The sequence below is a fragment of the Neocloeon triangulifer genome, unplaced genomic scaffold, assembly GCF_031216515.1.
Source record: "Neocloeon triangulifer isolate White Clay Creek 2 clone unplaced genomic scaffold, ASM3121651v1 ptg000003l, whole genome shotgun sequence".
Lineage (NCBI taxonomy): Eukaryota > Metazoa > Arthropoda > Insecta > Ephemeroptera > Baetidae > Neocloeon > Neocloeon triangulifer.
The window spans coordinates 9,801,915-9,824,025 of NW_026775546.1; the positions used below are offsets into that span (position 1 = coordinate 9,801,915).

General features: G+C 38.1%; 1 protein-coding gene across 5 annotated transcripts in view; it reads right to left on the reverse strand.

The window, feature by feature from the left end:
• Positions 1 to 22,111, reverse strand: part of LOC132192787 (supervillin) — a 49,424-nt gene that overhangs the window by 20,897 nt on the left and 6,416 nt on the right. For 3 of the 5 annotated variants that reach the window (XM_059612911.1, XM_059612912.1, XM_059612909.1), the window contains exons 2-6: positions 8,605 to 12,358; positions 1,391 to 1,472; positions 1,237 to 1,317; positions 396 to 633; positions 199 to 331 (exon numbers count right to left, since the gene is read on the reverse strand). In XM_059612911.1, coding sequence (XP_059468894.1) covers positions 199 to 331; positions 396 to 633; positions 1,237 to 1,317; positions 1,391 to 1,472; positions 8,605 to 12,316 — 4,246 coding nt within the window. In that variant the 5' untranslated portion in view covers positions 12,317 to 12,358. Of the gene's footprint in view, positions 1 to 198; positions 332 to 395; positions 634 to 1,236; positions 1,318 to 1,390; positions 1,473 to 3,383; positions 3,453 to 8,604; positions 12,359 to 22,111 lie in introns of all 5 variants that reach the window. The other 2 variants (XM_059612913.1, XM_059612914.1) reach the window with 2 other exon arrangements.

Sequence of the window (22,111 nt, forward strand, 5' to 3'; positions counted from 1 at the left end):
ATGCGCCGACCTCTTAACCCATTTTGCAACAAACTGCTCAGCTGTCATGAAATTACTCTCGCAAATCAATCAGTTAACCACAAAATCTAATCTACTTCTTAGATCACTTTCATTTAAAGATATATCATATTTTTATTATCAAATAATAATAATCAATTTATTAAAAGAATAATAACAGTGAGATGTTAATTTTTATACCTGTAGTTGATTCACCACTGCTCAAGGGTCCAGTCTTTTCAGTTGCATGCCCTCTATTGAGGCTTGATTTCCGTTTGGCACTCTTGTCTCTCTCATCAGGCTTGCTAATTACACTTTTGCTAAAAGGTGTTCCCTGAAATAATCATTGATTGTTTAAAATAAAGTAAAATAAAATATATATTATATTTCAATTGCACCTCTCTGCTGGAGGAACTTGAGTCTGGGTAGTCAACTTGCAGCTTCTTAGTGGTGATGCTTCTAGTTCTAGCCACCACTGGCTTGCTATCTGACAATGCTGACTCGCTGGACGGTGACGAAGCATTTGCAGCTGCTGCTCTCAGTCTGGACGTTCGCGTCGTTCGGATCGGCGCCACAATCTCAGAGGTTTTTCTCTGAATCCTCTTTGTTGGACTCTTGTCCACATTTTCCAGCCCACTGAAACATTTTCTGTCAATTTAGAAGTGCCAAGCATTAAAAAAACCCAAAAACCTACAAATAAAAATGACGGAAAGCTAAAATCCAAGCAATTTTGTTTTGCAAAAAAAAATCTTCAGCAAAATTTAAAAGCCGAACGTATTTTACAGAGTTTCAAAAGCCAAGCGTTCAACTTTGGGAATAAACAGTCATGACTCACCGCGTGAGATGATTTATATATATTTATTTTAACTAACTCTCCTTGCCAGCAGTTAATTTTTAACAACTAGCAGGTGTGGCGTTGGCGGATTGTTCTTGGTAAAGACATTACATAGTCGGTTTGTTTTTGTCGTCATCGGTTTTAATTTAGAATAAATAACAGGTGAGATAACTGCCTGAACAAAAAGTCCACGGTATATATAGTTGTACGAATATTTGAATATCCACATTATTTTAAAAGATAAAATTGATTCCGGTTACAATATTGATATCTTATCAGGAACTACACTAATGGTAAATCAAAGGTTGTTCTACTTTCAATTTGACATCTTTTGGAATATAGGGAAAAGGAAAAGAAGAGAAAAAGTTTTGTAACAAAATGAAGAACTCGTGAGTCAAACTTACGAGCTGGACGGAGACGTTGAGTTGGCCTTATCGATTTTCGGGCTGCCGTTCGAATTGATCGACGCCAGTCTGATTCTTTCCCTGGAAGAGCAGGATTAACAAGAGTTATAATAATAAATAGTTGGCTAATGAGTTCATTCGGCGGTGATCTCACCTTGCCTTGATCTGGGAGTTCATTGCTTCGACGCAGGGTTCTGCTACTTGGAATACATTTCGAATGGACGGACTTCGGTGGCCTGCGGGAAATAAGAGACAACAGAGTGAGACAAAAGGTTTGCCTTAATCCCTGCTTTAAAACAGAGTTTATTATGCGGTTGCATGCAGATAACAACATTTTTCAACGCATGCACTTTCACTGCTCGGATAAAGCAGCCTAGATGGTATCGCTCGTAAAATAATAAAAACGGTCTGATTGTGATCGCGCCGGTGTTGTGACATCGCAAGTGAGATGAAAATGAAATTATTGTGAGGTGGTGAAGTTGGTTTTGAAAGCTCTCTTTGTTAACGGTGATTGTTGTTATTTCAAAAGTGAAGGAAATCAATTATGCAGGGTGGTGCGTCTTGAGATAAGTGCAGAGATGAGCAATACTTTTTTATCGTAATTATCCAGTGCCGCGCATTAAAATTTTATGATAAGCAGAGGATACTTCAAATTGAAGATAATAATGCAGTTGAGAGTTAACTTAATTAAAGTTCAAAAAAGGCATTTACATAACATGAACATTAACAATAATTTTTTTGAGTCTGTTTTAATTGATCCTGGTAAAATCTTAATAATTACAAATTAGATTATCTAAAATGATGACAATTTTAAAAGAAAATTAATTATTGGTAAACAAAAATCACGGAAGTTGCTGAAAGTATGAATATTTTTGTTTTATAGAACTATCCATTTTTCAATTTGCTTCCAAGCGAGTTCTGTATCTTAACAAATATTTTAGCACCTTAATTTTGTATTATTTTAGTGACCTTTACCAAAAACTATGTTGGAATATTATCTCAGGTGTGATTGAATTCGAGGCTGTCAACTTTTCAATTCAGTGTGCTAAGGACAAATATTTGATTGGTTCCAAATTTACAATTTTTTAAAAACGGTGTGGCATTTTTATTTGAAATGGCATCTCACATAATCAGTGTGTGGGCAGGCAAGCACCCATGAAAGTGGAAAGAGCAGTTCTGCCTCTTTTTTTGCTCGTTTTATTTATTTGCACTAAGCGTCGGGACTTTTCTCTCGGAGGGCGACACTTGATATTCCGATGACGTATTTCGCTCTTGAAAACCTCTCCGTAGCCGTCGAACTGCCGCGAGCCGCTTGTTTTAATTCGAGTTTCCCTATTTGGACTTGCGGTAACACAATGCTCGTTAATTTTTTGAATAAATTTAGCACCACAGAATTCTGCTATACGCGCGTTTCTCTCGTTTTGACGTTGTTCTGAATTCTGAATTGTGCACTTTGTATTAATTATTTGCTTGTCCTCGAACGCTAATGAACTTGGATTCCAAACATTTTTTGATTTGTCACGCCGCCTGGCTTGATGCTTCTCCGGATCCACTCGAGAGACCAAATTTCTTCTGCCTCATTTTTATATTTAGCAGACCGGCAACAATTACGCTAATCACAGCCGCTCCAGTAATTTTTTTCTAAGTGACACGCGAGAAAAAGCTGGTTTGTATGAAAATACTTATAAATTTCTATAAAAACATGAACTTCAGTGAAACTTTATAAACATCACAAAAATTGTCAAATATTAAGTTTCAGATAAAATTTTGTGCACTGTTATTTTGAAGAGAGGAAAAATAGGTTTATTGTATTTAACTCTTGCACAAATCACAATTTGCTAATTTATTTTATTTTGAATAACAATATTATGCTATTTCAATTATTTTAATTTAAAAAAGCAGTTCTAGTTTAAAATTTAGCGCAAAATCAGGGCAATATTTTTTAATTTGAGAGGAATTATTTAAAAAAAATATTTATAAATTTTTAAATATAAATTTACAAATATTTTTAATACATAAATATTGAATTCGCATAATTTGAATTATTTAAGCTGATTTAAAGCGAGCAAACGGCTCAAAATTTGCATGCCAAAGGACGCTTTTCACAAAAAACAACGATTTCTATTTTTCTCTTTTCCTTTTTTTACCTGGAGGCGTTCTGAACGCAGACTGCGAAGGATCTCGTCTCCAGCTTGAAGGAAAACTGCGGTCAAGACCTGCAGACAGGCATACACAAAAGGCGCGTGAAATTCGATTTTGTTTTTGATGCCCATCGACCGCAAAAACGGGTCACTTTTCAGCCTCTATCTGGGTATACATGTGCACATTTACACACACACGACGGTCACATGTACGAGCGAGCAAACCGCGAGAGTTGCCACGATACCGGCCAAACGGGAAAACTGGGAAGGACGAGTATTATGTTAGCAAAGCAATGCTTTACAAAAGTGTGAAAAGCCACGCATGCTTGCCAGGGAAATTATTTCAGTCAAAACGACAAAATCGTGCACAAACAGGCGAGCAGTTTTGTTTAAAATTTGCAAAGACTGGTAATATAAGTTGCAAATTTAACAATTTTCTAAAGTAAAATCAATTTTCACATTAATTTTTACAAAAATTTGATCTTGATGGCCTATATTTTATGATTTTATCTTTCTATGAAATATCCTTAAAAATTATATTGATATCTCGTAGTAGAAATTAATAATCATGCTGGTTGCATTTAAACTTGGTTTTCTGTTTTCTATGTTGAGAAGATTGTGATTTCATTGTACTTCTATAAAAACATTGGCATAAAGAATAAAAAAATCAAAACCATCGAGGTAAAGCCAATTATCAACCAGCATTTACTTTTGAATAATTGATCCCTTTAAAATTTGGTTTCAAATTTAAATAATGCAAAACTAAAGACCATCGGCATTTCTTATCTCTTTTGCAATTAGCAAGGCTAATAGAGCTGCTTAATTTTAACTAGAATTGCGCAGAGGATATATATAAATTTTCTCAAAAGCAAATGCGTGTGACTCATTATTCAACAGGTCCTCACAATAAAGTCTTATTAATGCATTGCGGAAGTTTTTCGAACAAAGTGCCAAAAAAGAAGATTGACGCACTCAACGTTACGCTTCGTTTGTCCTCTTCAACTTCATTAGCCGAATTAAGTAATGAAAAATTATATATACATTTTCGCCATTACCAAAGTTTGCGGAGCGAAACGTGGAGATGGAAAAGGCAAATGAACGAAAATTTGCAACGAAGGCATCGGGCTGTGGCGACTTTTGCGGTGCGATCGCGCCGCTCCTTGAATGGTCAGCACCAGTCGTGCAAATAAGGCTATTTTGTCGCACGATCCAAGGTGAACTTTTGCAGAGCCAGTTTTGTCTCCCTCGATCACATAATATGCATTCAAGTGAACAGAAGAGGGGTATTATTATATTGCCTTTAAAGTACAAGTTGGAAGACATGAGGCCCAAAGATTGAATTTTCGTCAATGGAATTATTTGATTAAAAAAAAGCAAAACACCAATTTGGTACAAAATAAATGAATTAAAATTTAAAATTTCATCAAGAGCCTTAGTAATTAGATAAAAATAAGACAGGGTGTAATAAGTTATTTTGACAAAAAGTAAACAACAATCGTTGATGTTTGCTTTAATTAAGCAGTTATTAATTAATTTGTATTTAATGTTAAGCATAATAATCTGGATGCGAGTGAAAGTTAAAAATTTTGGCATTTAAATTCTATTGTCAATACTTTTGTTCTTTGAATCAACGTAAAATCTTATAAAAATTAATTCTAACTTTGGCCTTTCTCATGTTTAAGTAATAAAAAATTCTATGAGGATTGTGCGAGCAAAGATCCTCACATACAATTATCGAAAAATTAACTAATCAGGGCTAAAATAAAAAAAAAAAAAAATAGTTGTACAGTTTCATGAAATACGAGTAGCAAAGAAAGTAAAATTTGAAATAAATTGATGCAGGACTCCTTATTGAAATAGTTAAAATTAATTATTTGCAGAAATGGTGTTAAAAAATTTCCAATAATTACCAAAAATGGCTTCTACTGCAGCAAGGACGATTTAATTAATTGACAATGATACACGATTTCATTGTTTTTTTAGCTATTTGGTTTCTGGTTAATCCATCAAAACGCTTGAAAACAATCAAAATTCGTTTTGTATTGTCAATGTTTGATGCGTCAGAACAATCAGAGCAAATAAGTATTCTTGTTTGTATTGTTGCTAAGCGTTCTGATTGGGCACAAATCATGCGAAAATTAAAGAATTTATCAATCCAACAATTCCTTCTCAATTCTTGATTGTTTTCACGCTTGAACTTTGATAGAAAAATGTACATTTCAATAAAATCTGAATATATTCCATATATTCAATACATTCTGCTTTTAAAAATTTTCAATAACAGTCTTCTTTAATAATTTATACTTTTAAATTTTTTTTAAAAATTCCCTGCAATTGTTGAAAAAAATTTACTGATCGAATTAAAATTTTTTTTATTAATTTTCAATTTTTAAATTGTCTCTTGCTTGCAAAAAATTATTGAAATTTTACCCGCTTATTTCCGTCCATTTAAAATAAAATTCCAAATTTTTGGGCTGAATTGAACACGACGAAGAACGACTAAGTAAGTGAGCATACCTGTTGTGCGAAATGCAATTAGCCACTAATCTGTAAGCTTGTTAAGCGATGATTAAGTTACGCAAATAACACCGCGCTCGACTGACAAATAACTTTGTATCTTGTAAATGAAAAGAAAAAGATATTCACGTGGATAATATGCCCCGGGAAGAAAATTAAATAAATGAAGAGAGGATACATAACGGGGACGCAGGTGGTAATGAATCAGCCGATTATGCACGGCTCGACCGGACGATTTCTCTTTCCTCGATTTTCATGCTTCGGCCCATCTGTAAAAACATTATTTTGCCTTGTTTTTGTGCATGAGTCGTGCAAGACCGTTTATTTTTATCAACATGCGAAAGTACGATATTCGTGTGCTCGACAAGGCACTTTCAAGGATTCGGCAGCCCTGGGAAGGCTTTGTGTCTGTCAGTCTCTGTGCCAAGATAAAAGAGACACGAGAAACGGCATGTGTCCGAAATCGTAACGAACTTGGTTGTTTTGATCGGTTTTTCGCGAATTCACGTCCGACTAACAAGTGGTTGTTTTGTTCTCGAAGAATGAAAAGCACGGTTTTGCTGAAGTTCTTATACCTTTCAGGACGGGTGTCGGTCGACGGACACTCGGGTCTGACGTTCGCTTCGGCGGCCGAGCCTTGCTTGCGTCCAACTTGCTTGATTTGATTCGTTTCTACTAACGTGCGAGACAAAGCACAAAAGCAACGGCCAGCGAGAATTCCTCCGAGTTTACGGGCTACACGACGCGGTGGGGGCAAAGAAAGCAAATCCCCAGCTGGAGGAGCCTCACCGGCAGCCTAGTTCGCCGCCCGCCGCAGAGTGGCAGCACCGGTCGCTTCGCAGTTGTCTCTTGTCTCCGCAGAGCAAAGAATTTGTCCAACAAAATTTGTCACTCGATTTTTGTTTTGTTTTATGAAATTTCCGGAAATTTCGGTTGCATCGCGAATATTACGGTCATCAGCATTAGAGGTATAGGTATGATTCAATTGTTGCTAAAAGCGATTACGCTAAATTTGAAAATGATAAATTCATTTAACAAAAAGTCTTTTTTCAGTCATAATTTGTGTATGCAGGGCATTCTCCCTATAATTACCACGTGGTTTTTATCCGATGTTTCAAAAATTTTACAAAAAAAAACCCTTATTAAAATAATTGATTATGTTTTTAATATCTTATTAACGATAGGCCTACGATTTTTTTGATGGAAAAAACGTGGATTTGCACGGAACCAGACAGACTCAAGAACATTTCTCATCTGATTCTCATCTTCAAACTCTCCGAAGCTTGTGAAAAAAATGGAAATGGTAATTATGCCCAGTTTTAAGCTTTTTATATTCATAATTATGCTGGTGTTTGTAAAAGCACTTGAAGAAGAAACAATAATTTTAACAACAATTAGTTAAAAAATATTTTTTGGCAAATTGATCACATTTTAAAGTTTTTGGTAAGATATTATTTTAATTTTGGGCAATTATTTAAAGAAATTATATTATTTAAACAAGAAGCTACGATTTCTACTGTCTAAAGTTATATAATTTGGAAATCATCAAAAAAAAATATAATTTTGCCTCGCATTTTAATTAGCCCTGAAAATCTTTCAAATTGAAATTAAATTCTTTACATAAACTCTCCCCTTTGTAAAAAAAATGTGAAATTGTGCAAGCCTGTTGTGCAATTTCAAAAGATGTGAGAAAAAAAAATTAGACTTTTTTCGGTGCTTTTAACAAATTAACAAAGGTGTGCGTCCAAAATGCAAAAGTGAATTGTTGTCAAGAAAGTGGTGCTCATGATTGGAAAAAATTACCTGATGAAATCACTTCTAGAATTTTATGAATGATCCGAGCACTCCGGGAGAATTTTTTTTTAATGAAAATAAATTACAGTCTGTATCCTGCTCGATTTTTGGTTATTGCACAAAGGAGATTAACCACACCTATAAAATAGAAAGATCACAAATGTCACACACTTGATTTCAGAAAAGGGCATGCAAAAGGATTGAAATTTTGTGTTGGCTGAAAATGGTGAATAAGAAAATGCATATGAATTATGCTTTTAGTGTTCATATATTTTATTGTGTTACAAAAGCAATGCTTGCAAACACTGGCACAAGTTGCATATAATAATAATATACTCAAATTTTTACAATTTCTACAAAACAATAAAATATGGAATTATACCATTCAAATTATTGTGAGCCTTTTCTAAATATTTATATATAGGCGCTATTTATATATTCATATATTTACAAAGCTTCAGGTGCGGATAATGGAAATAATTGATGCGTGCGTAATTATGTGTGGTTTTGAAACTGATTGTGAGATAATGAGGTTGAGGAAAAGAGCGCATTTCTTTATACAAAAACCAGCCACTTTTCGCAACAACCCTGCTTACAAAACTAACTTCTACATTTTGATTTGGGTAACATGATAATATTTTAAAAATGAGTTTTAATTAACAAATTTTCAGCATGCATGAAATTGAGCAAACTTGATTTTTGGTGATATGTATTATATTTTTATGAAAATAGTGCAGTGATTAATTCTTTTTATTTTTTCACCGGGCAGCCATGTTGGCGATGGCAGTGATGATGGACACCAGGGCCAACACGGCACCCAGGAAAACGTAGTAGTCGGTCATACTACTATGCCTGTCAACATCAAATCTGTACTGACTGCTCTGATGACGACCGAGAACTTTTGCCGCAAAAATACCTGCTGCCTCCTGTTCGTCTGGAGCCGGCGCCTCCTCCAAGTCGTCCTTGCTGCCCTTGCAGTTGTTGTTCTCAAAGTCGCAAGGAGCATCGTCCATGTCCGTGCTGGCCGCGGCGATCAGAGCGTCAAGTTTTTCAACAGTGCGTTGGAAAGTTGAGCTCGACTTTTTTGTTTCCTGTCTGGCCATCTGCAGCAAAGGGAGCAAAAGGCTCGAGTGGTCGGTCAGACTGAACTGCTCGACCTCCTCCACGTCGTCCCTCTTTATGTCCTCCTGTTCGTCGCCCAGTTCCGGACTGCAACGCGAGCCTGCACTTAGTGTGGCGTCACTATTTAAATTATCTATCTCGGTTGATTGCAAAATATCCGGCACACTCGACTGAGAAAGACTTTCGGGCGAAACGAGCACCGGGTCCGGCACGTTGACGGAAGTGTCCGAAATCGTTTCACTTAACTTCGAGTTCGAGTCGTTTAACGCAAGCAAAGAGGAAGAGTCACTTAAAAGGCACAATGAGCTGTTTTCACTAGGCACACGGACAAGCTCACAATTTAAGGCTGTTTTAGTACATTCAAGAGATATGCAACTAGACAAATTTTCAAATTCTAGCACCGCTTCATCTTTTTTATCGTCACTGAAACTTTCGTTAAATATTGTTTCAAAGTCTTCCTCCTCATACTCGGCGTTTTCGTTTTCGTTCAGATTTTCAAAGTTCAATTTTGGGATCCCAAATTTGGAACACGGGTCTTCAAAAACTTGGTCGTCCTCCTCTGCAGAAGACTCGTCAAAAAACTCGGGCTCTGCAATTTGCGTATGGCCGCCAATTATATCAGGCACTAATTCGCTCAATATTTTTGCATCAACCTCCTCATCAATTAAAATATTTTCTGAGCTGCTTGGCAATTCAATTGAAATGGCCGATTCCTGTTCTACACACTGCTCCTCCGCAGGATAATATTCAAAATCGGTCTCTTGAAAATCTGTGACTTCATTTGAATTTTCCTCAACCTCTTCCTCTAAATGGCACTCTTCAGCAATGGTGCACAACTCGCTCTGCGCAGAAATTGTTCTCGACCTGCTGGGACTTTCAGATTTATTTCTTTCTGGGGAAAACTGCGAGCTGGTGAGCTTGATTTCTTCCAAATTTACATTAATTTCATCAGGCTCAGAGCTGGTTAAAGAATTTGGCGCATTTTCAGTCTCTATTTGTGTTTTTTGGTTGTTATTAACATCCTCATGCAGTGATTTAGTTGTGTTAATTTCACTCTCTGTTTGATTATACACAGGCATATAACTAGACGGAGCATTCAGGGACGCCACAGGCTCAAACTTAATTTCGACACTCTTTTTACCTTGGAACAAAGTGGGCGACTTTGTGAGATCTTCCACCGAATGAGAACCGTCTCGCAAACGCTCCAGCTCTTTTCCGAGCCGTTCGCTCGTGTCTTGGGCCTCCTGCGCCAAAGCTGAAAGCAGTTCTTCCAGTTTTTCCTCATCAAAGGGCTCAGAGTACTCGGTGGAGGCGGAATTGGGAACGGACGAGACTACTTCCTTAATTGGGGAAATTTGGTTTGCAGGCATGAATAGGGAAAGAGGACGCGATTCGGCCTCGGAAGTTAAAAAGCTATTCCTCAGACTTCGCAAATTTGCCCTGCTCTGAGTCAAAGTTTCGGTACTTGTGTCCATCAAGTGCGCTCTTTCAATCCAACTAGGGGGTGGCCGGCTGCCGGGGGAAGTGCGCATTTCCGTGCCTTCAAACAGCACCTGTAACGTTTCTGGCAGGTTGCCTAAACTTTGAGTTTTTTCGATTTCCTCTCTCTGCTCCATTAAATTCATTAAATTGGCTGAAAGAGATCGCACTGCTCGTTTTTGCTTCAAGTCACCCATTTTATTGTTATCTTTTCTCAAATTGCGAAAAGCAAGATCGTCGCTCACCACGTCTGGAGTCTTTCGGGGCCGAAATGTTGGCCTGTATTTGTCTGTGGGTTTCACGTGCAAATAATCATTATTGGAAGCAGGCGGTGCCGGTGCGAGTGGAATGCCAAACGGAGGTTGGGGGTCGAGCACTTTGCTGCTGAAAAGATTTGCATCTTTTATTGCCCGATACGACATGTCGTCGAACGTTGTGTTTGGCTCCTCAGGGTCAAAGGTTTGCACTGGAATGGGTGAGAGCGCCGGAGAAACGAGAAGATAACTGCCTGACGTTCTGTCCTTGGAAGGAGGCCCGGTCGTCGGATTGTTCAGTCTCCGAAAGGCCATGTCATCGTTAACCAAATCGGGGACTCCTGAGCGACGCAGAGGAGGAGCTCTGGCCGAACTTCTCAAAATAACCATATCGTCCGGGACATCTGAGGAGGCGCCTCTTCTCAACTGGAATGCTGTTGGCAAATCTCGCCTTTCGGCCCTGTCCAGAAGGTCCTCGTCACCCAACTGCAGACTTTGGTAAATCTCCTCCAGTTCGTTCAAGGCCTCCTCAAGGTTGGTAGAAGAGGAGGCGACCTTGGCTGGCGCTTTAAGCACCTCATCCTCAACGCTAGACACAGACCCTTGTCTCGAGTACCTTCTGACTGGTGGTGGTGGCGGCGTTTTTGTTGGGGTCCTCAGGGTCACCTCTATACTGCTGACCCTTCTGATGGGAGGGCTGGTGGACTTTTTGGCCGGTGTTGGTGGCTCGTTCAGCCACGTAGGAGGAGTGGGCAGAATGCACTCGGGGCTCTGTTCGTGAACAGGAATCACATGGATGGGTCTCCTACTGCGAGGGGTGCGATCGGCCAGGTACTTAAAATGGGTCTGCGAAGAGGAGGGAAATATTTTTGCGTTGAGGTGGTCCCCCTGAGGGAGCTGGTGGTCAGACCTTGACCGGTAGACGGGTTTTGCTTCGACGTTGACATATTGCTGTGGCGTGCCCATGAATTTCCGCAGAGGATCCCGAGGGGGTGGTGGCGGTGCCTGTTTGGGGCTGAAGGGGATGAAAGCACTGGTTGCATACATCTGCGGGGTGGCCGTACTTCGGGGTGGCATGAAGGGCGGCGCTTCGCAGCAGTAACTCCGCCTTACCCTTGGCGGAGACATCATTTGGGGTGGCAATGGCCTGTGAGACATTTTAGGGCTGACAAGTGGACTAGGGGTAGCTGAAACTGCCCTGACAAAGGGCGAAGTCTCTCTATAGCTGACCACAGTGGCGTTCCAAGTGGCACTGCCCGAGTGGTGCAGGTTGGTCGGCTCGGAGGACTTTTCCAATCTTTTTTTATACCGCTCCGTCCGGGCAGCCCGTGTCCTTCGATTCAAGCTGGATAAACTTTCGTCGCTCTTGAATCTCGTCAGACTGCTGGATTGGCGAAGGGTGAAATCGTTTTCGTCGGAGCTGGAGTCGCGCCTAGTCGCCTCTACGCGCGCCTTAACCAGCTCCCTTCGGTCTCGTCTCGTCAGACTGCTGTGTGACCCAAACCCTTCCGACGACCCGGCAAGAGAGTTGGCCGAGCCGCTCCATGGCTGCTGCTCTATTTTTATTTTTGCACTCTTTTCCGCTTTTCTGTCCGATCTCTTTTTGTTGGAGCGCCTGTGGCTGAGGAAACTGCGTTGTTGCGGCTTTTTCTCATCCTCAGAGCTGCTCGCCGAAGCCTCCTGCTGGTGCTTGGTGCTGGCGCGCCTTCTGAATAAGCTGCCCAGGGTCCATTTTGACTTTGGCTTCTTGGCTGTGTCTGGAGTTTGGTCCATCACGGGGACGACTTTTCGCGGAGCCGCAGCGTGACTCACAGTCTGAAAATTAAAACAAAATTAGTATTCTGGAAAAAATTTTATGGAAGAAAAAACTATTTAAAATTTAAAATATTTAATTATTATTTGTTTAAGAGTATAAAATTAATTATTGCTTAATTTAGGCCTGACTTATTTTGTATTTTTTTATCTTTATTTTTTTATCGTCGAGTTAAAAATTCATAAAAGTTTTATTTTGCTTTGTGTCACTTAATATTCGGAGCTTTGTTGAATGCATAATGATATTTCTGTATTTTTTTTGCAGACGTGCTGCTTAACTGTCATGTAAGGCACGATCAATTCTACTGTTACACGCATTCAGTCACGCTTGTCGCATTCAGAATTATTATTCTGCTGCCAAATAATTTTTCAATAGCGTGCACCATTGTCTCCGGTCTTTGTTTTGACCTTACTTGTCCACCACAACCGCAATGTTGAAGAATTTCCCAAATCAAGCGCTTTTTTTGTATGAGTTTTTGTTGATTTGAATTGAAAATTAATTTCAGAGTTTTTGTTTAATTCCATCTGGATCTGCTTCCTTCTATTTTATAGCTCGTCTCTGGAATTAAATCTCCACCCTCATCATCGTGACGCGCTTGAATATATTAAAAAGAGGCTCTCGCATATGGATAAAAACAAGTTTGAACAGGGAGATGGTTCATCCCAAACACCGAGACGGCTTGATTATTAATAGAACTCCCTCTGATAGTATAAAGAGGAATGACAGATGCCAGTGTATTTCACAGCTAACGGACGGAGTAATTAATTTCACTGCCGCAATCAAGAGAGGCGTCAAATTTAACCTCCCGCCGAATAAATCAAAATAAATGCTCGTACACGATTCTTTACGGTCTTAATCAAATTTCACTTTCTTTAAATACACCCCGCAGGCCAATTTCGCCGCGACTTATGCGACTTTCTTTATTTCCTGCCTCGCTCCGAACGCGAAAAAGCTGCATGAGCTGTACTCTCGTCTTCTTCTATACACGTGAGCCATCCATGAGTCAAAAAAGAAGCAGAGACGCATTTTCAGCTACGGGCTAAATTTACCCACTTTCATAAAATAAACCCACCTCTCTAGCACCGACAACTATCTCGTCTCGCGGCTTCGCTGACGTGCGGACTTCGCAAGCCTTCCTCTTTTTAAGAAAATTCGGTAAAAGAGCACGAAATGCAACTGCAAGCTTTGCTTGAAAGTGAAAAACTAAACAGACTTATCTCCGCGCTGAGAGTCTTTTAACTCTTTGTTTGATCATCATTCGCTGAAAGTAAATAACAATACGTGCAAGCGAGAGCTTTGTCTCTGACGCAATTCGTTGAAGGAAGCAGACAAATATTTTTTTCGTTCTGGCAAGAAAAAAGGGCTATCATCAGCACGAATATTATATAAACGCAGATAATGGAATTGGGAAATATTTTCAGTATTCTTTTCAAGGGGATTCTTTATTGATTGATACAAATTTAATTAATAAATTACAGCTTTTGCCAAAGATTATATTATTGTAGAGGAAAAAATTTTGATTCATTCGTATTTTATATTTTCTTAAAGTAGATCATGATTAATTTTTAAAAAATGAAATTCCTTATAAATATTTAAAGTGAGCAATGGATTAAAAATTATTTCATATTACATTTTAGATCCTCAATATCTATTTAATTTTGATAATATTTTTTTATATATACCGGGATTATGATTAAAAGTTTTGTTTTTACAGATACATTGATGGTGCAATATTGGTGCTTCAATCTTGTTACATTTTGCATTGCCAACTCTCTGTTGTGTCAAACGAAGGCTTACAAAACTGCTTTCAAAACAGTTAAAAGAAATTTATTCTAAGCACATGCATACAAGAAGAGCATTAAATTTCTTAATAATTTCAATAATGATGCGGGTACCTTGCGCAGGAGACGTCCCGGTGTCTGCATGCTATCACGGAAAATTGGCCAAACGGGCCCTCGTTTAACGTAATGTAATGACCCAAATGATTTGCACGCCACACGAGCGCGCGCGATTTCATTTTGCATGCCGCCGCTTTGCTATCCATGCATGTTTATTCAGAAACACGCCGTTTGCTCGCCGACGACGCAGCGCGCATCCCATAAAAATTATGAATTTATTTATTCGCGCACGCACATCGTCTCCGCACATTGAAAAAGAGGACACCGGCGATACATTCGGCGCGGCGAGCAGCAGCTTTTCTTTTTCCGCCCCGCTATTTCGGTCTCTCCGCGTGCGGCATTTGAACATTTTGTATGCTAGAGAGAGAAGTTCAGACAACGTTTGCATGTCTGCAGGGCTTTATGGCATTCCAGCTGCCTCAACTGGCACGATCATCCCCTGGATGAATGGAAACGACGAAGCGGAATAAATTAGTTTTGATTCAGTCAGAGGCCAATGCGAACGGAAGCCATAAATATGATATCGAATAATATGGCGCCCTGAATCCGCAAATCCTTTATATTCCAATAACAATAACAATTTTATCTTCCTTATTTTCATTATTTTTCTTGCCATTTTTTTTTATATAAATTTTCATCTCATTTTGAAATTTTGTTAAAATTTTCGCTAAAAATATTTCCAATCAAGACTTAATTAACACAAGTCTCAAGTAAAAAAGCATTTCTCTTTGGATAATTCAAAAAATAATTAAATTGAAAGCGTTTCCTCGTGATCCTTTATAGCCGCTGCCGCTATTATGAGCAGCCGATTCGATCCGTGTAGCAAATCAAAGAGCAATCTATCGCATTGCGATAATGATGGATTGAGATTCAGCACAGCTCATTCTTACACTGCATTCAGACCGTGAAAATTGGTTTCGAAACGATATCGATGATATTCACAGAGAGCAAGGTGCTTTTTGTGTTCAATGCGGTAGCGCATCTTTCTCCTATCAAGGCAATTGATCCAGTCGCTCGAAACGCCGCCACTTTCTTGATCATGTGGCGCTTAACTGTGATGAACGTACTTTTGCTCATCGAAAAAATAATTATAAATATACAAGAAATTGTAGGCAAAAAATCAATTTCGTAATTAAAGGATTTTAATCAAATATTAAATCTCCTTTTCTTTTAAAAATTCTTATTTGTTTTTGCTCTTTGGTGTTGCTGCCCTACAATTTATATAACTTTATTCTTGTCACTTTTTTTGTTGATCTCAAACTTTCCAAGATGACAAGTCCTGTGGCTTGGTTTTGCTTTTGTTTTTGTCTCGGAGAGCCACGAAATGGACCGTGACAACAAACAAATGAGAAAAGAGCGACCTGATGCATCTGCGTCCCTTTCGTAAACGATCACAGGGAGTCAGGTGGTCTCGGAGGCGAGAAAAAGTTAATAGCCTTCAGCACTTATTTGAAAGCTTAAGCGAGCCGACGGAATTTTAAGCCCTTTTTGTCATCAAAATGTGCCGCCCCTATCTATAATAAAAGATAAGAAGCTGATTTTTTTTTCCAAACTTCTGCTTTTTTCATTTTTTTTTTTTTTTTATATATGAAAAATGAAACTTACAAGGAAGTGGAGAATATTATATAGTTTTGAAATTTCAGCCTTGCTTGGCTTGGTAATATATGAAATGACTCGGAGGCTGAGATCCACCCTGTCTCGGGTGTCAAATGTTGAGAGCAGGCTATAATTTGATACTTTATGGTGATCCATTATAACAACTATGGCTGTCACTTAAGATGCTAAGATGGTGTGAGATGCACTTATTATATAAAATGAAGCCGCCGGGATAAATAATCTGATTACCATGCGGCTGGCCCGCCAAGCCGCTATAAATAATAAATGAGGCGTAGAAAAAAACGCAAGCTGCTGCAGCTTATGAAAGGCTAAAAATGCAGTCGACACGGCGGGCTTGGGCAGAAAATCTGGAGCTTTTCACGGAGGAATTCCGATTCGCTTTCAGCAGTCAGTCCCAATTTGAATGGACCTTTGTGTCGATCATTCATTTTAATTTGAAATCTCATTGATTGATCTATTAATTAATAAAATTCAAATTAATCAGCCACCTTGTCAAGTTTCACTTTCCTTTCCTTTTCACCCAATAATGAAAGTAGGGCCAAATTTCGATCTCTTGGTGAAATCAATAATTAAATATTTCCACATCATTGTGCAAAATAATATTCATTTTTAAATCGGTTGGAAGAATCTTGAGAAAAATAGTGAAGGTAGGTAGCTGATGATGTTGTTATCTGCGGAATTCATCTCCTCTCATTATCAGATAATTACTTGTCTCCTTAAGGAGAGGTCGTGTATATAAAAATGAAACTCCTTTCTCGCGAGTGGAAAGAGAAATTCTCACGTGCTTTCTTTCCTCTCTCAGTCAGTCACTTTGGGCTTCCGAGAGATTCATTATAGAGGCGTGCGAAATTTATAAAAAATGTTTTCCAAAGCGATGCCCGCCGCGATTATCAAGGTCACCGCGCACACCGGTGATTATTGAATTATTACTAGCGAGATTTATTTATTGCACTCACGGCGTGAAACTTTCCTCTGTCCGTTCTTCACGCAGCCCGCACCTTTCGTAGGAAAAAACACACAAATCCAAATTGGTCCTTCGCCGATCATAAATTGCTTAAACATAATTGGCGAACAGCTGTAAAGCAATTTGGATGTTTCGGTCAGAGGAACCGATTTTATTGGACCAGGCCCTTTTTACAATATCAGATCGACTTATATAGATTGGAAATAGATAAAAAAATTATTTCTGACAATTCAAAAATTATCTTATCTGTTGAAATTGTGTAGATGCAGCTGTTTCTAATTCATTGTCTTTTTCTACACAAAATAAACCAAAACCATTAATTTTATATGGTTTTTGTAGCAGATGGTGCGGTTGTTTGAAAATAGACAATTAAAGAGCCTCGGCGGCCCTGTGCGGAATTGGTCTCGTCCACACTTGGTAATTGGCCAAATACGGCGATAAAAATGCAGCTCGAGTGGACTCCTCGAGTGAGAGGTGCATTCTAGGCCAATGTCAAATTAATAAACAAATGCTGCGCGTTATTGAATAAGTCAGAAGAGTCACGTGACTTTGTAGTTTTCAAAAGAGGTAATAGTAAACGGTGACGTGTATCAAAATTTAAAATTAAAATAGAAAAGCTCTCACGTAATATTGGCAGAGGCGATGACTGTAGAGAGTGACACTTATTTGTCACATTACAGCACAAAAGTAAAGGGTTGCGTTTTGTGTGTGTGTCCAAGATGAGAGTATATAGAGGGCTTTCAGCGCGGTATATCCAATAGAGCATAGCACTTGGTCGGCTTCATGGGAGCAGGTTAAAGTACTGATTCACTTTTTCCATGAAAATATAATGTAATGTGAACCGCTGCGTGCGCCTCTCTTTGCGGCCAGCGGGCAAGAAATTGCACAAAGTTTGCCGGCAAAATTGTCTCTTAACTGTACACTCCGGCAAGTGTGCATTCGCGCGGCACAAAAGCTTTTCAAAACAAGAAAAAAAGCAAGATAAATTTACCAAATAAAGAGGTCATAAAAGTTATTTAATCTTATATAAAAATTTCTGTATTTTATAGAGAAATTGTCAAAAAATGTATATTATTCGTCAAAATTTAAATTATTTTGGTATAATATTTTTTGCCAGCAGTTTCTGTTTACACTTTGGCCTCGTTTGCTTGTGGGTTGCGTAAAACTCGCGATGGCCTTGTACACCTGTGCTGCAAAGGTGATTTACAGGTGTGCAGCAGCAGTTGTCGAAGAGAGATAATTTAAAGAGGGCAGCCGCCTACAGTGCCAAGGCTCCTGGTCAATTATTTGATAAAGTTGTCACGCAGTTCATAAACTTTGTAGTTTTTTCCTTTTGGGGCGACTCTATTACGTTGAAAGTAAGCCGAAAGCGGAATAATAATTACTGTTGATAAATATTTATAGTCCTGACGACACAAAGAAAAATAGTAATTTTGCTGTCAATTTTTTTCTTGAAAGTTTACTATCAAAGTATAGATATAGTTTGTTAATTTTACTCTTAAATGTTTTGTGAAAAATCTAGAGTAAAAATTTTGGTGTCTAAAATGCACATCTACATGATGAGTAAGTTATTAAAGATCAAGTAAATAACTTATTAAAAAAAAAAATAATAATATTGATCTTGATTGTTGCTAAATTTTCTTATTTATCAGAATTGAATAATTGAAAATAAAAAATTTCTTTAATTTCTTTCATCAACTTTAAATTTAGAGCCAACTTTAATAGATGAAAGCAGCAAAAATTAATTAAACTATGATAAAAAAAAAATGATGGTATTGGTGAAAATTACCATGCTAAAATATCCAAATTTAGTTATCGATTCGCGAGTTGAAAAAAAAATGCATTAATGAGCTAAATCAACGCGGTTTTTTTTTCAGCTTTTGGTGCTAACCAGAGTTACAAAGTGCGAGCTTGTTCGCAAAAGCCCGACCACTTCTTCTCGTTTGAGAATTTTTTTCTTTTTCGGAGACATACCGTTTTAACTCAGCAGGCCACGAATTTTATTTTTCCACTTCCATTTGCGTCCGTGTTGGTTTTTCTCACCAACGTGCTAAGCAGGCGAGACTACAAGTGTAATCCGTTGTTTTGTGACCGACCCGGAGAGTGCCACGAAAAAGTCAAGAGACACAGTGTAATTTATTCGAAATGCGTGCACTTACACACGGGTTGAATATAATTATACACGTGACGAAGGCGCTCCTAGTTATTATTATTAATATAATGTCAAACAAACGCCTCTCATCTGTGATTAGACTGAATGCGTGCGTCGATTATTAAATATATTTCGAAAACCTACTCGGCGAAACAGAAAAGAATGGACCCTTATCTGCCAATGAAAGACAAAAAAAAAAACGAGGTGAAACTTAATATTCTGCGATCCCTGCTGAGGCTCATTATTTATATCCGGATGGACTGGTTCTAAATTTCAGGCCGATTCCTCGTTTATTTTTGTGGCCGATATAAAAATTCTCCAGTGTGAAATTTCATAATTCGCTTCTTCGTTGGCCTTTGATGTACGCCCAGCATCCAGACCTTGGACCACAAATTATTCAGCCTGCATCCTCTTTCTTAATTCATTCAGAACCAAAACAATTCCATAAGTCACATCCAAACTAGTGACGCCTCATGAAAGCCGACTGTGTGTGGCCTTGTTCAATAATTACTCAGGTGACACCTCCGAAAGGGACTCCTCTGCTAGATTTTCAGAGAAATTTACTCGTGCCAGGATGTTTCTTGAAAAATAAAAAAGGAGACAACACCTATCTATTTTCATTGTGTGGTGCCACGCAGAGACGCCCAAAAGACCAATTTGTTTTAATTGATCTAGGAAAAGGTGACGAAAAGAAATTTTAAATAATGTGTACGATTTTTAGAAATAATGGAATTTGTGTAATTTTCCCTCTAAAAATAATCATAACTAAAATCACGTAAGATGTAAATTTGGCTCTTTTTTTAACTCTGTTGCAGAAGTGAATGTTTTGACCCCAGCCTATAATAAAAATGTTTAATACGCCCTAATTACTTTCAATTGTCAGTACGGACAAGTTTTTTTTTTAAGACTCAATTTGCTCCGAATTCCTGCACGTTGTTGTGCCAAAAAGTAAGCCTCTCTGTTCAAGCGTATATTACAGCCGAAGTAAAAAGTGAAATTACAGCTAGTTTTGAATTCTGTCTCACTCGAATTTTATTACACCGCAGCGCAAGCAGGCCAAAAATCTCTTTCTCTCCTCTCTTTTTTGACGCGCTCCTAATTATTTGCTAAAGGCGGTCAGAATTTTCAAACGATATTCGGCCAGTCAGCCGGCAGGTTATTCAAACCGACAACTTTCGACTTTCTCAGCCGCGAGGCATCATCTCGTCTCTCGAGGAGATATTAATTGTGTTCGGCTGCCGCGGCGCGTTGGGATGCTGCGGACCATCTTCATTCAGAGAGCTAGGCGATGTGCTTAGCACGTCAGTGTCCAAACGTGCTTCGGAAATTGATGACACGCCATTTCTTTTTCTATTTCGTTCTAGAGTATAACAAGTGCCCGTTTTAGAGACAAGAAATATTTAAATAGGACAAATTTCAAAATAATTCGTTTTATTAATATTTGATTGTTCTTAGAAAATATTTTTAATAATGTTTGATTTTTCAATTTTCTATTTAAAAAAGCATGAACTAAAAAAAAGGATATTCATATTGGCTTTCATAATAATAAATCTTGTGTTTTTTATTCTTATCTAGAGAGGGAAATAATAAGCTATTGTTTTACTTTCTGAAAAATGGTAAGCCGCATAAAAAAGCAAGAATTGCGGTTTTTATTTCCTTCTAATATCAATTTTGTGCTCTAAATATATTTTCTAAGTGCATTTTTTTTTATCACATACAAGAAAAAGGAAGCCGACAAAATCGATGACCACAAAGAAAATTAAATTTCGCGCCACCGATAAACAACAACTTGGTACTATTATTTTATTTCTAAGGCGTTAATGCTCTTTCCGCGCCAGTTATTTCTAGCTGTGCTTGTGTCTGCGCAAAAGAAGCCGACTTTTTCACCCATCTTCGTGCAACTAAGTGAGCTAAAGGTCTTGACATTATTTTGTATACCTCAATTCCAAGCACTGCAGTTGAGCCCTCATTATCCAATCGCTCAAAAGCGCCGGGTGCATTTACAAAACCGCAAGAACTAAACGGTAGGTCGCCAGCACCTTTTGACACGGCAGTATAATACTAAATGCTGGAGAACCATTTTCTATAATTTTTCCTCAAAGTTGAGAGTCGATTTTTACGATTCAGCGAGAAATAAATGAGGGCAGACTGTGGTTTTGTTTGGCCGGCTTGCGGATCTTTACCAATGTTTATGGCGCTCGAAAATAACCAAAAAAATGTATCTTTTATAGATTTCCGACATGCTTCATCATGAGGGCCATCTGGCCGAACTGTTTATCATAAAAAGATTTTTGTATTCAATTTAGAAAAAAAAAAACTGCTTGGAGGAAATGTTTTGAATAAAATTTGCGCAAATGCGAAAATGTTGTTTCTTCATTATTTATACAAGCAATTCAACAAAGTTTAACTTGTAATAAAAAGCACGAAATTAAATATTTTAAATAAAAACTGAAATAAAATTAATTTAATACTTTCTTCTAATTTATTTTTTATAATTACTTTTTTAATTATTTTCTTAAATTTTTAATATTTTTCTTTATATCTAAACTTCCCACATATATTTACAGTCTAATGTTTTGTTACTCTTGAAGATTCCCACTTTATGCAAATTCCTTGTTTTTGTTGGCCAACGCTCCAAACATGACACTCCATTCCCTTTGACATTTAATAACTCAATGATAGTGCACCTGTGTAATCTTACACTCGGTCGCAAACTTGCTTATGAGTCGCATATATATTATTGCACAACAGAGAGCAGTTAGGCTATTAACTTTCTTGCTCGCTGGCTATAATTTGAGCACCACGCTGTCAGGATAATTACGTCGCCGGGCTGCACCTTCCTTGCTTTTCCGAGAGCTAATCTCAAGAAAATTTAACCGATCCGCCAGCAAAATCGCGTGATTGCTCCTTCCAAGGAACAGCTGTGCGCAGTTTTTTTTAAAAGGCGATACCGATCGATATTAATTGCCTCTTATAGGTTGAAAAAAATGAGCCGCACATAGGAATTCCAAAGGAAAAGGAATATATACAGTTAATCATTACGCTACCACAAAAATGATGCCCGCTGCCGACTGTGGTGCATTCCATTTTGGGCGCTAATGCGCGTCGTGGGAATAAATACTCT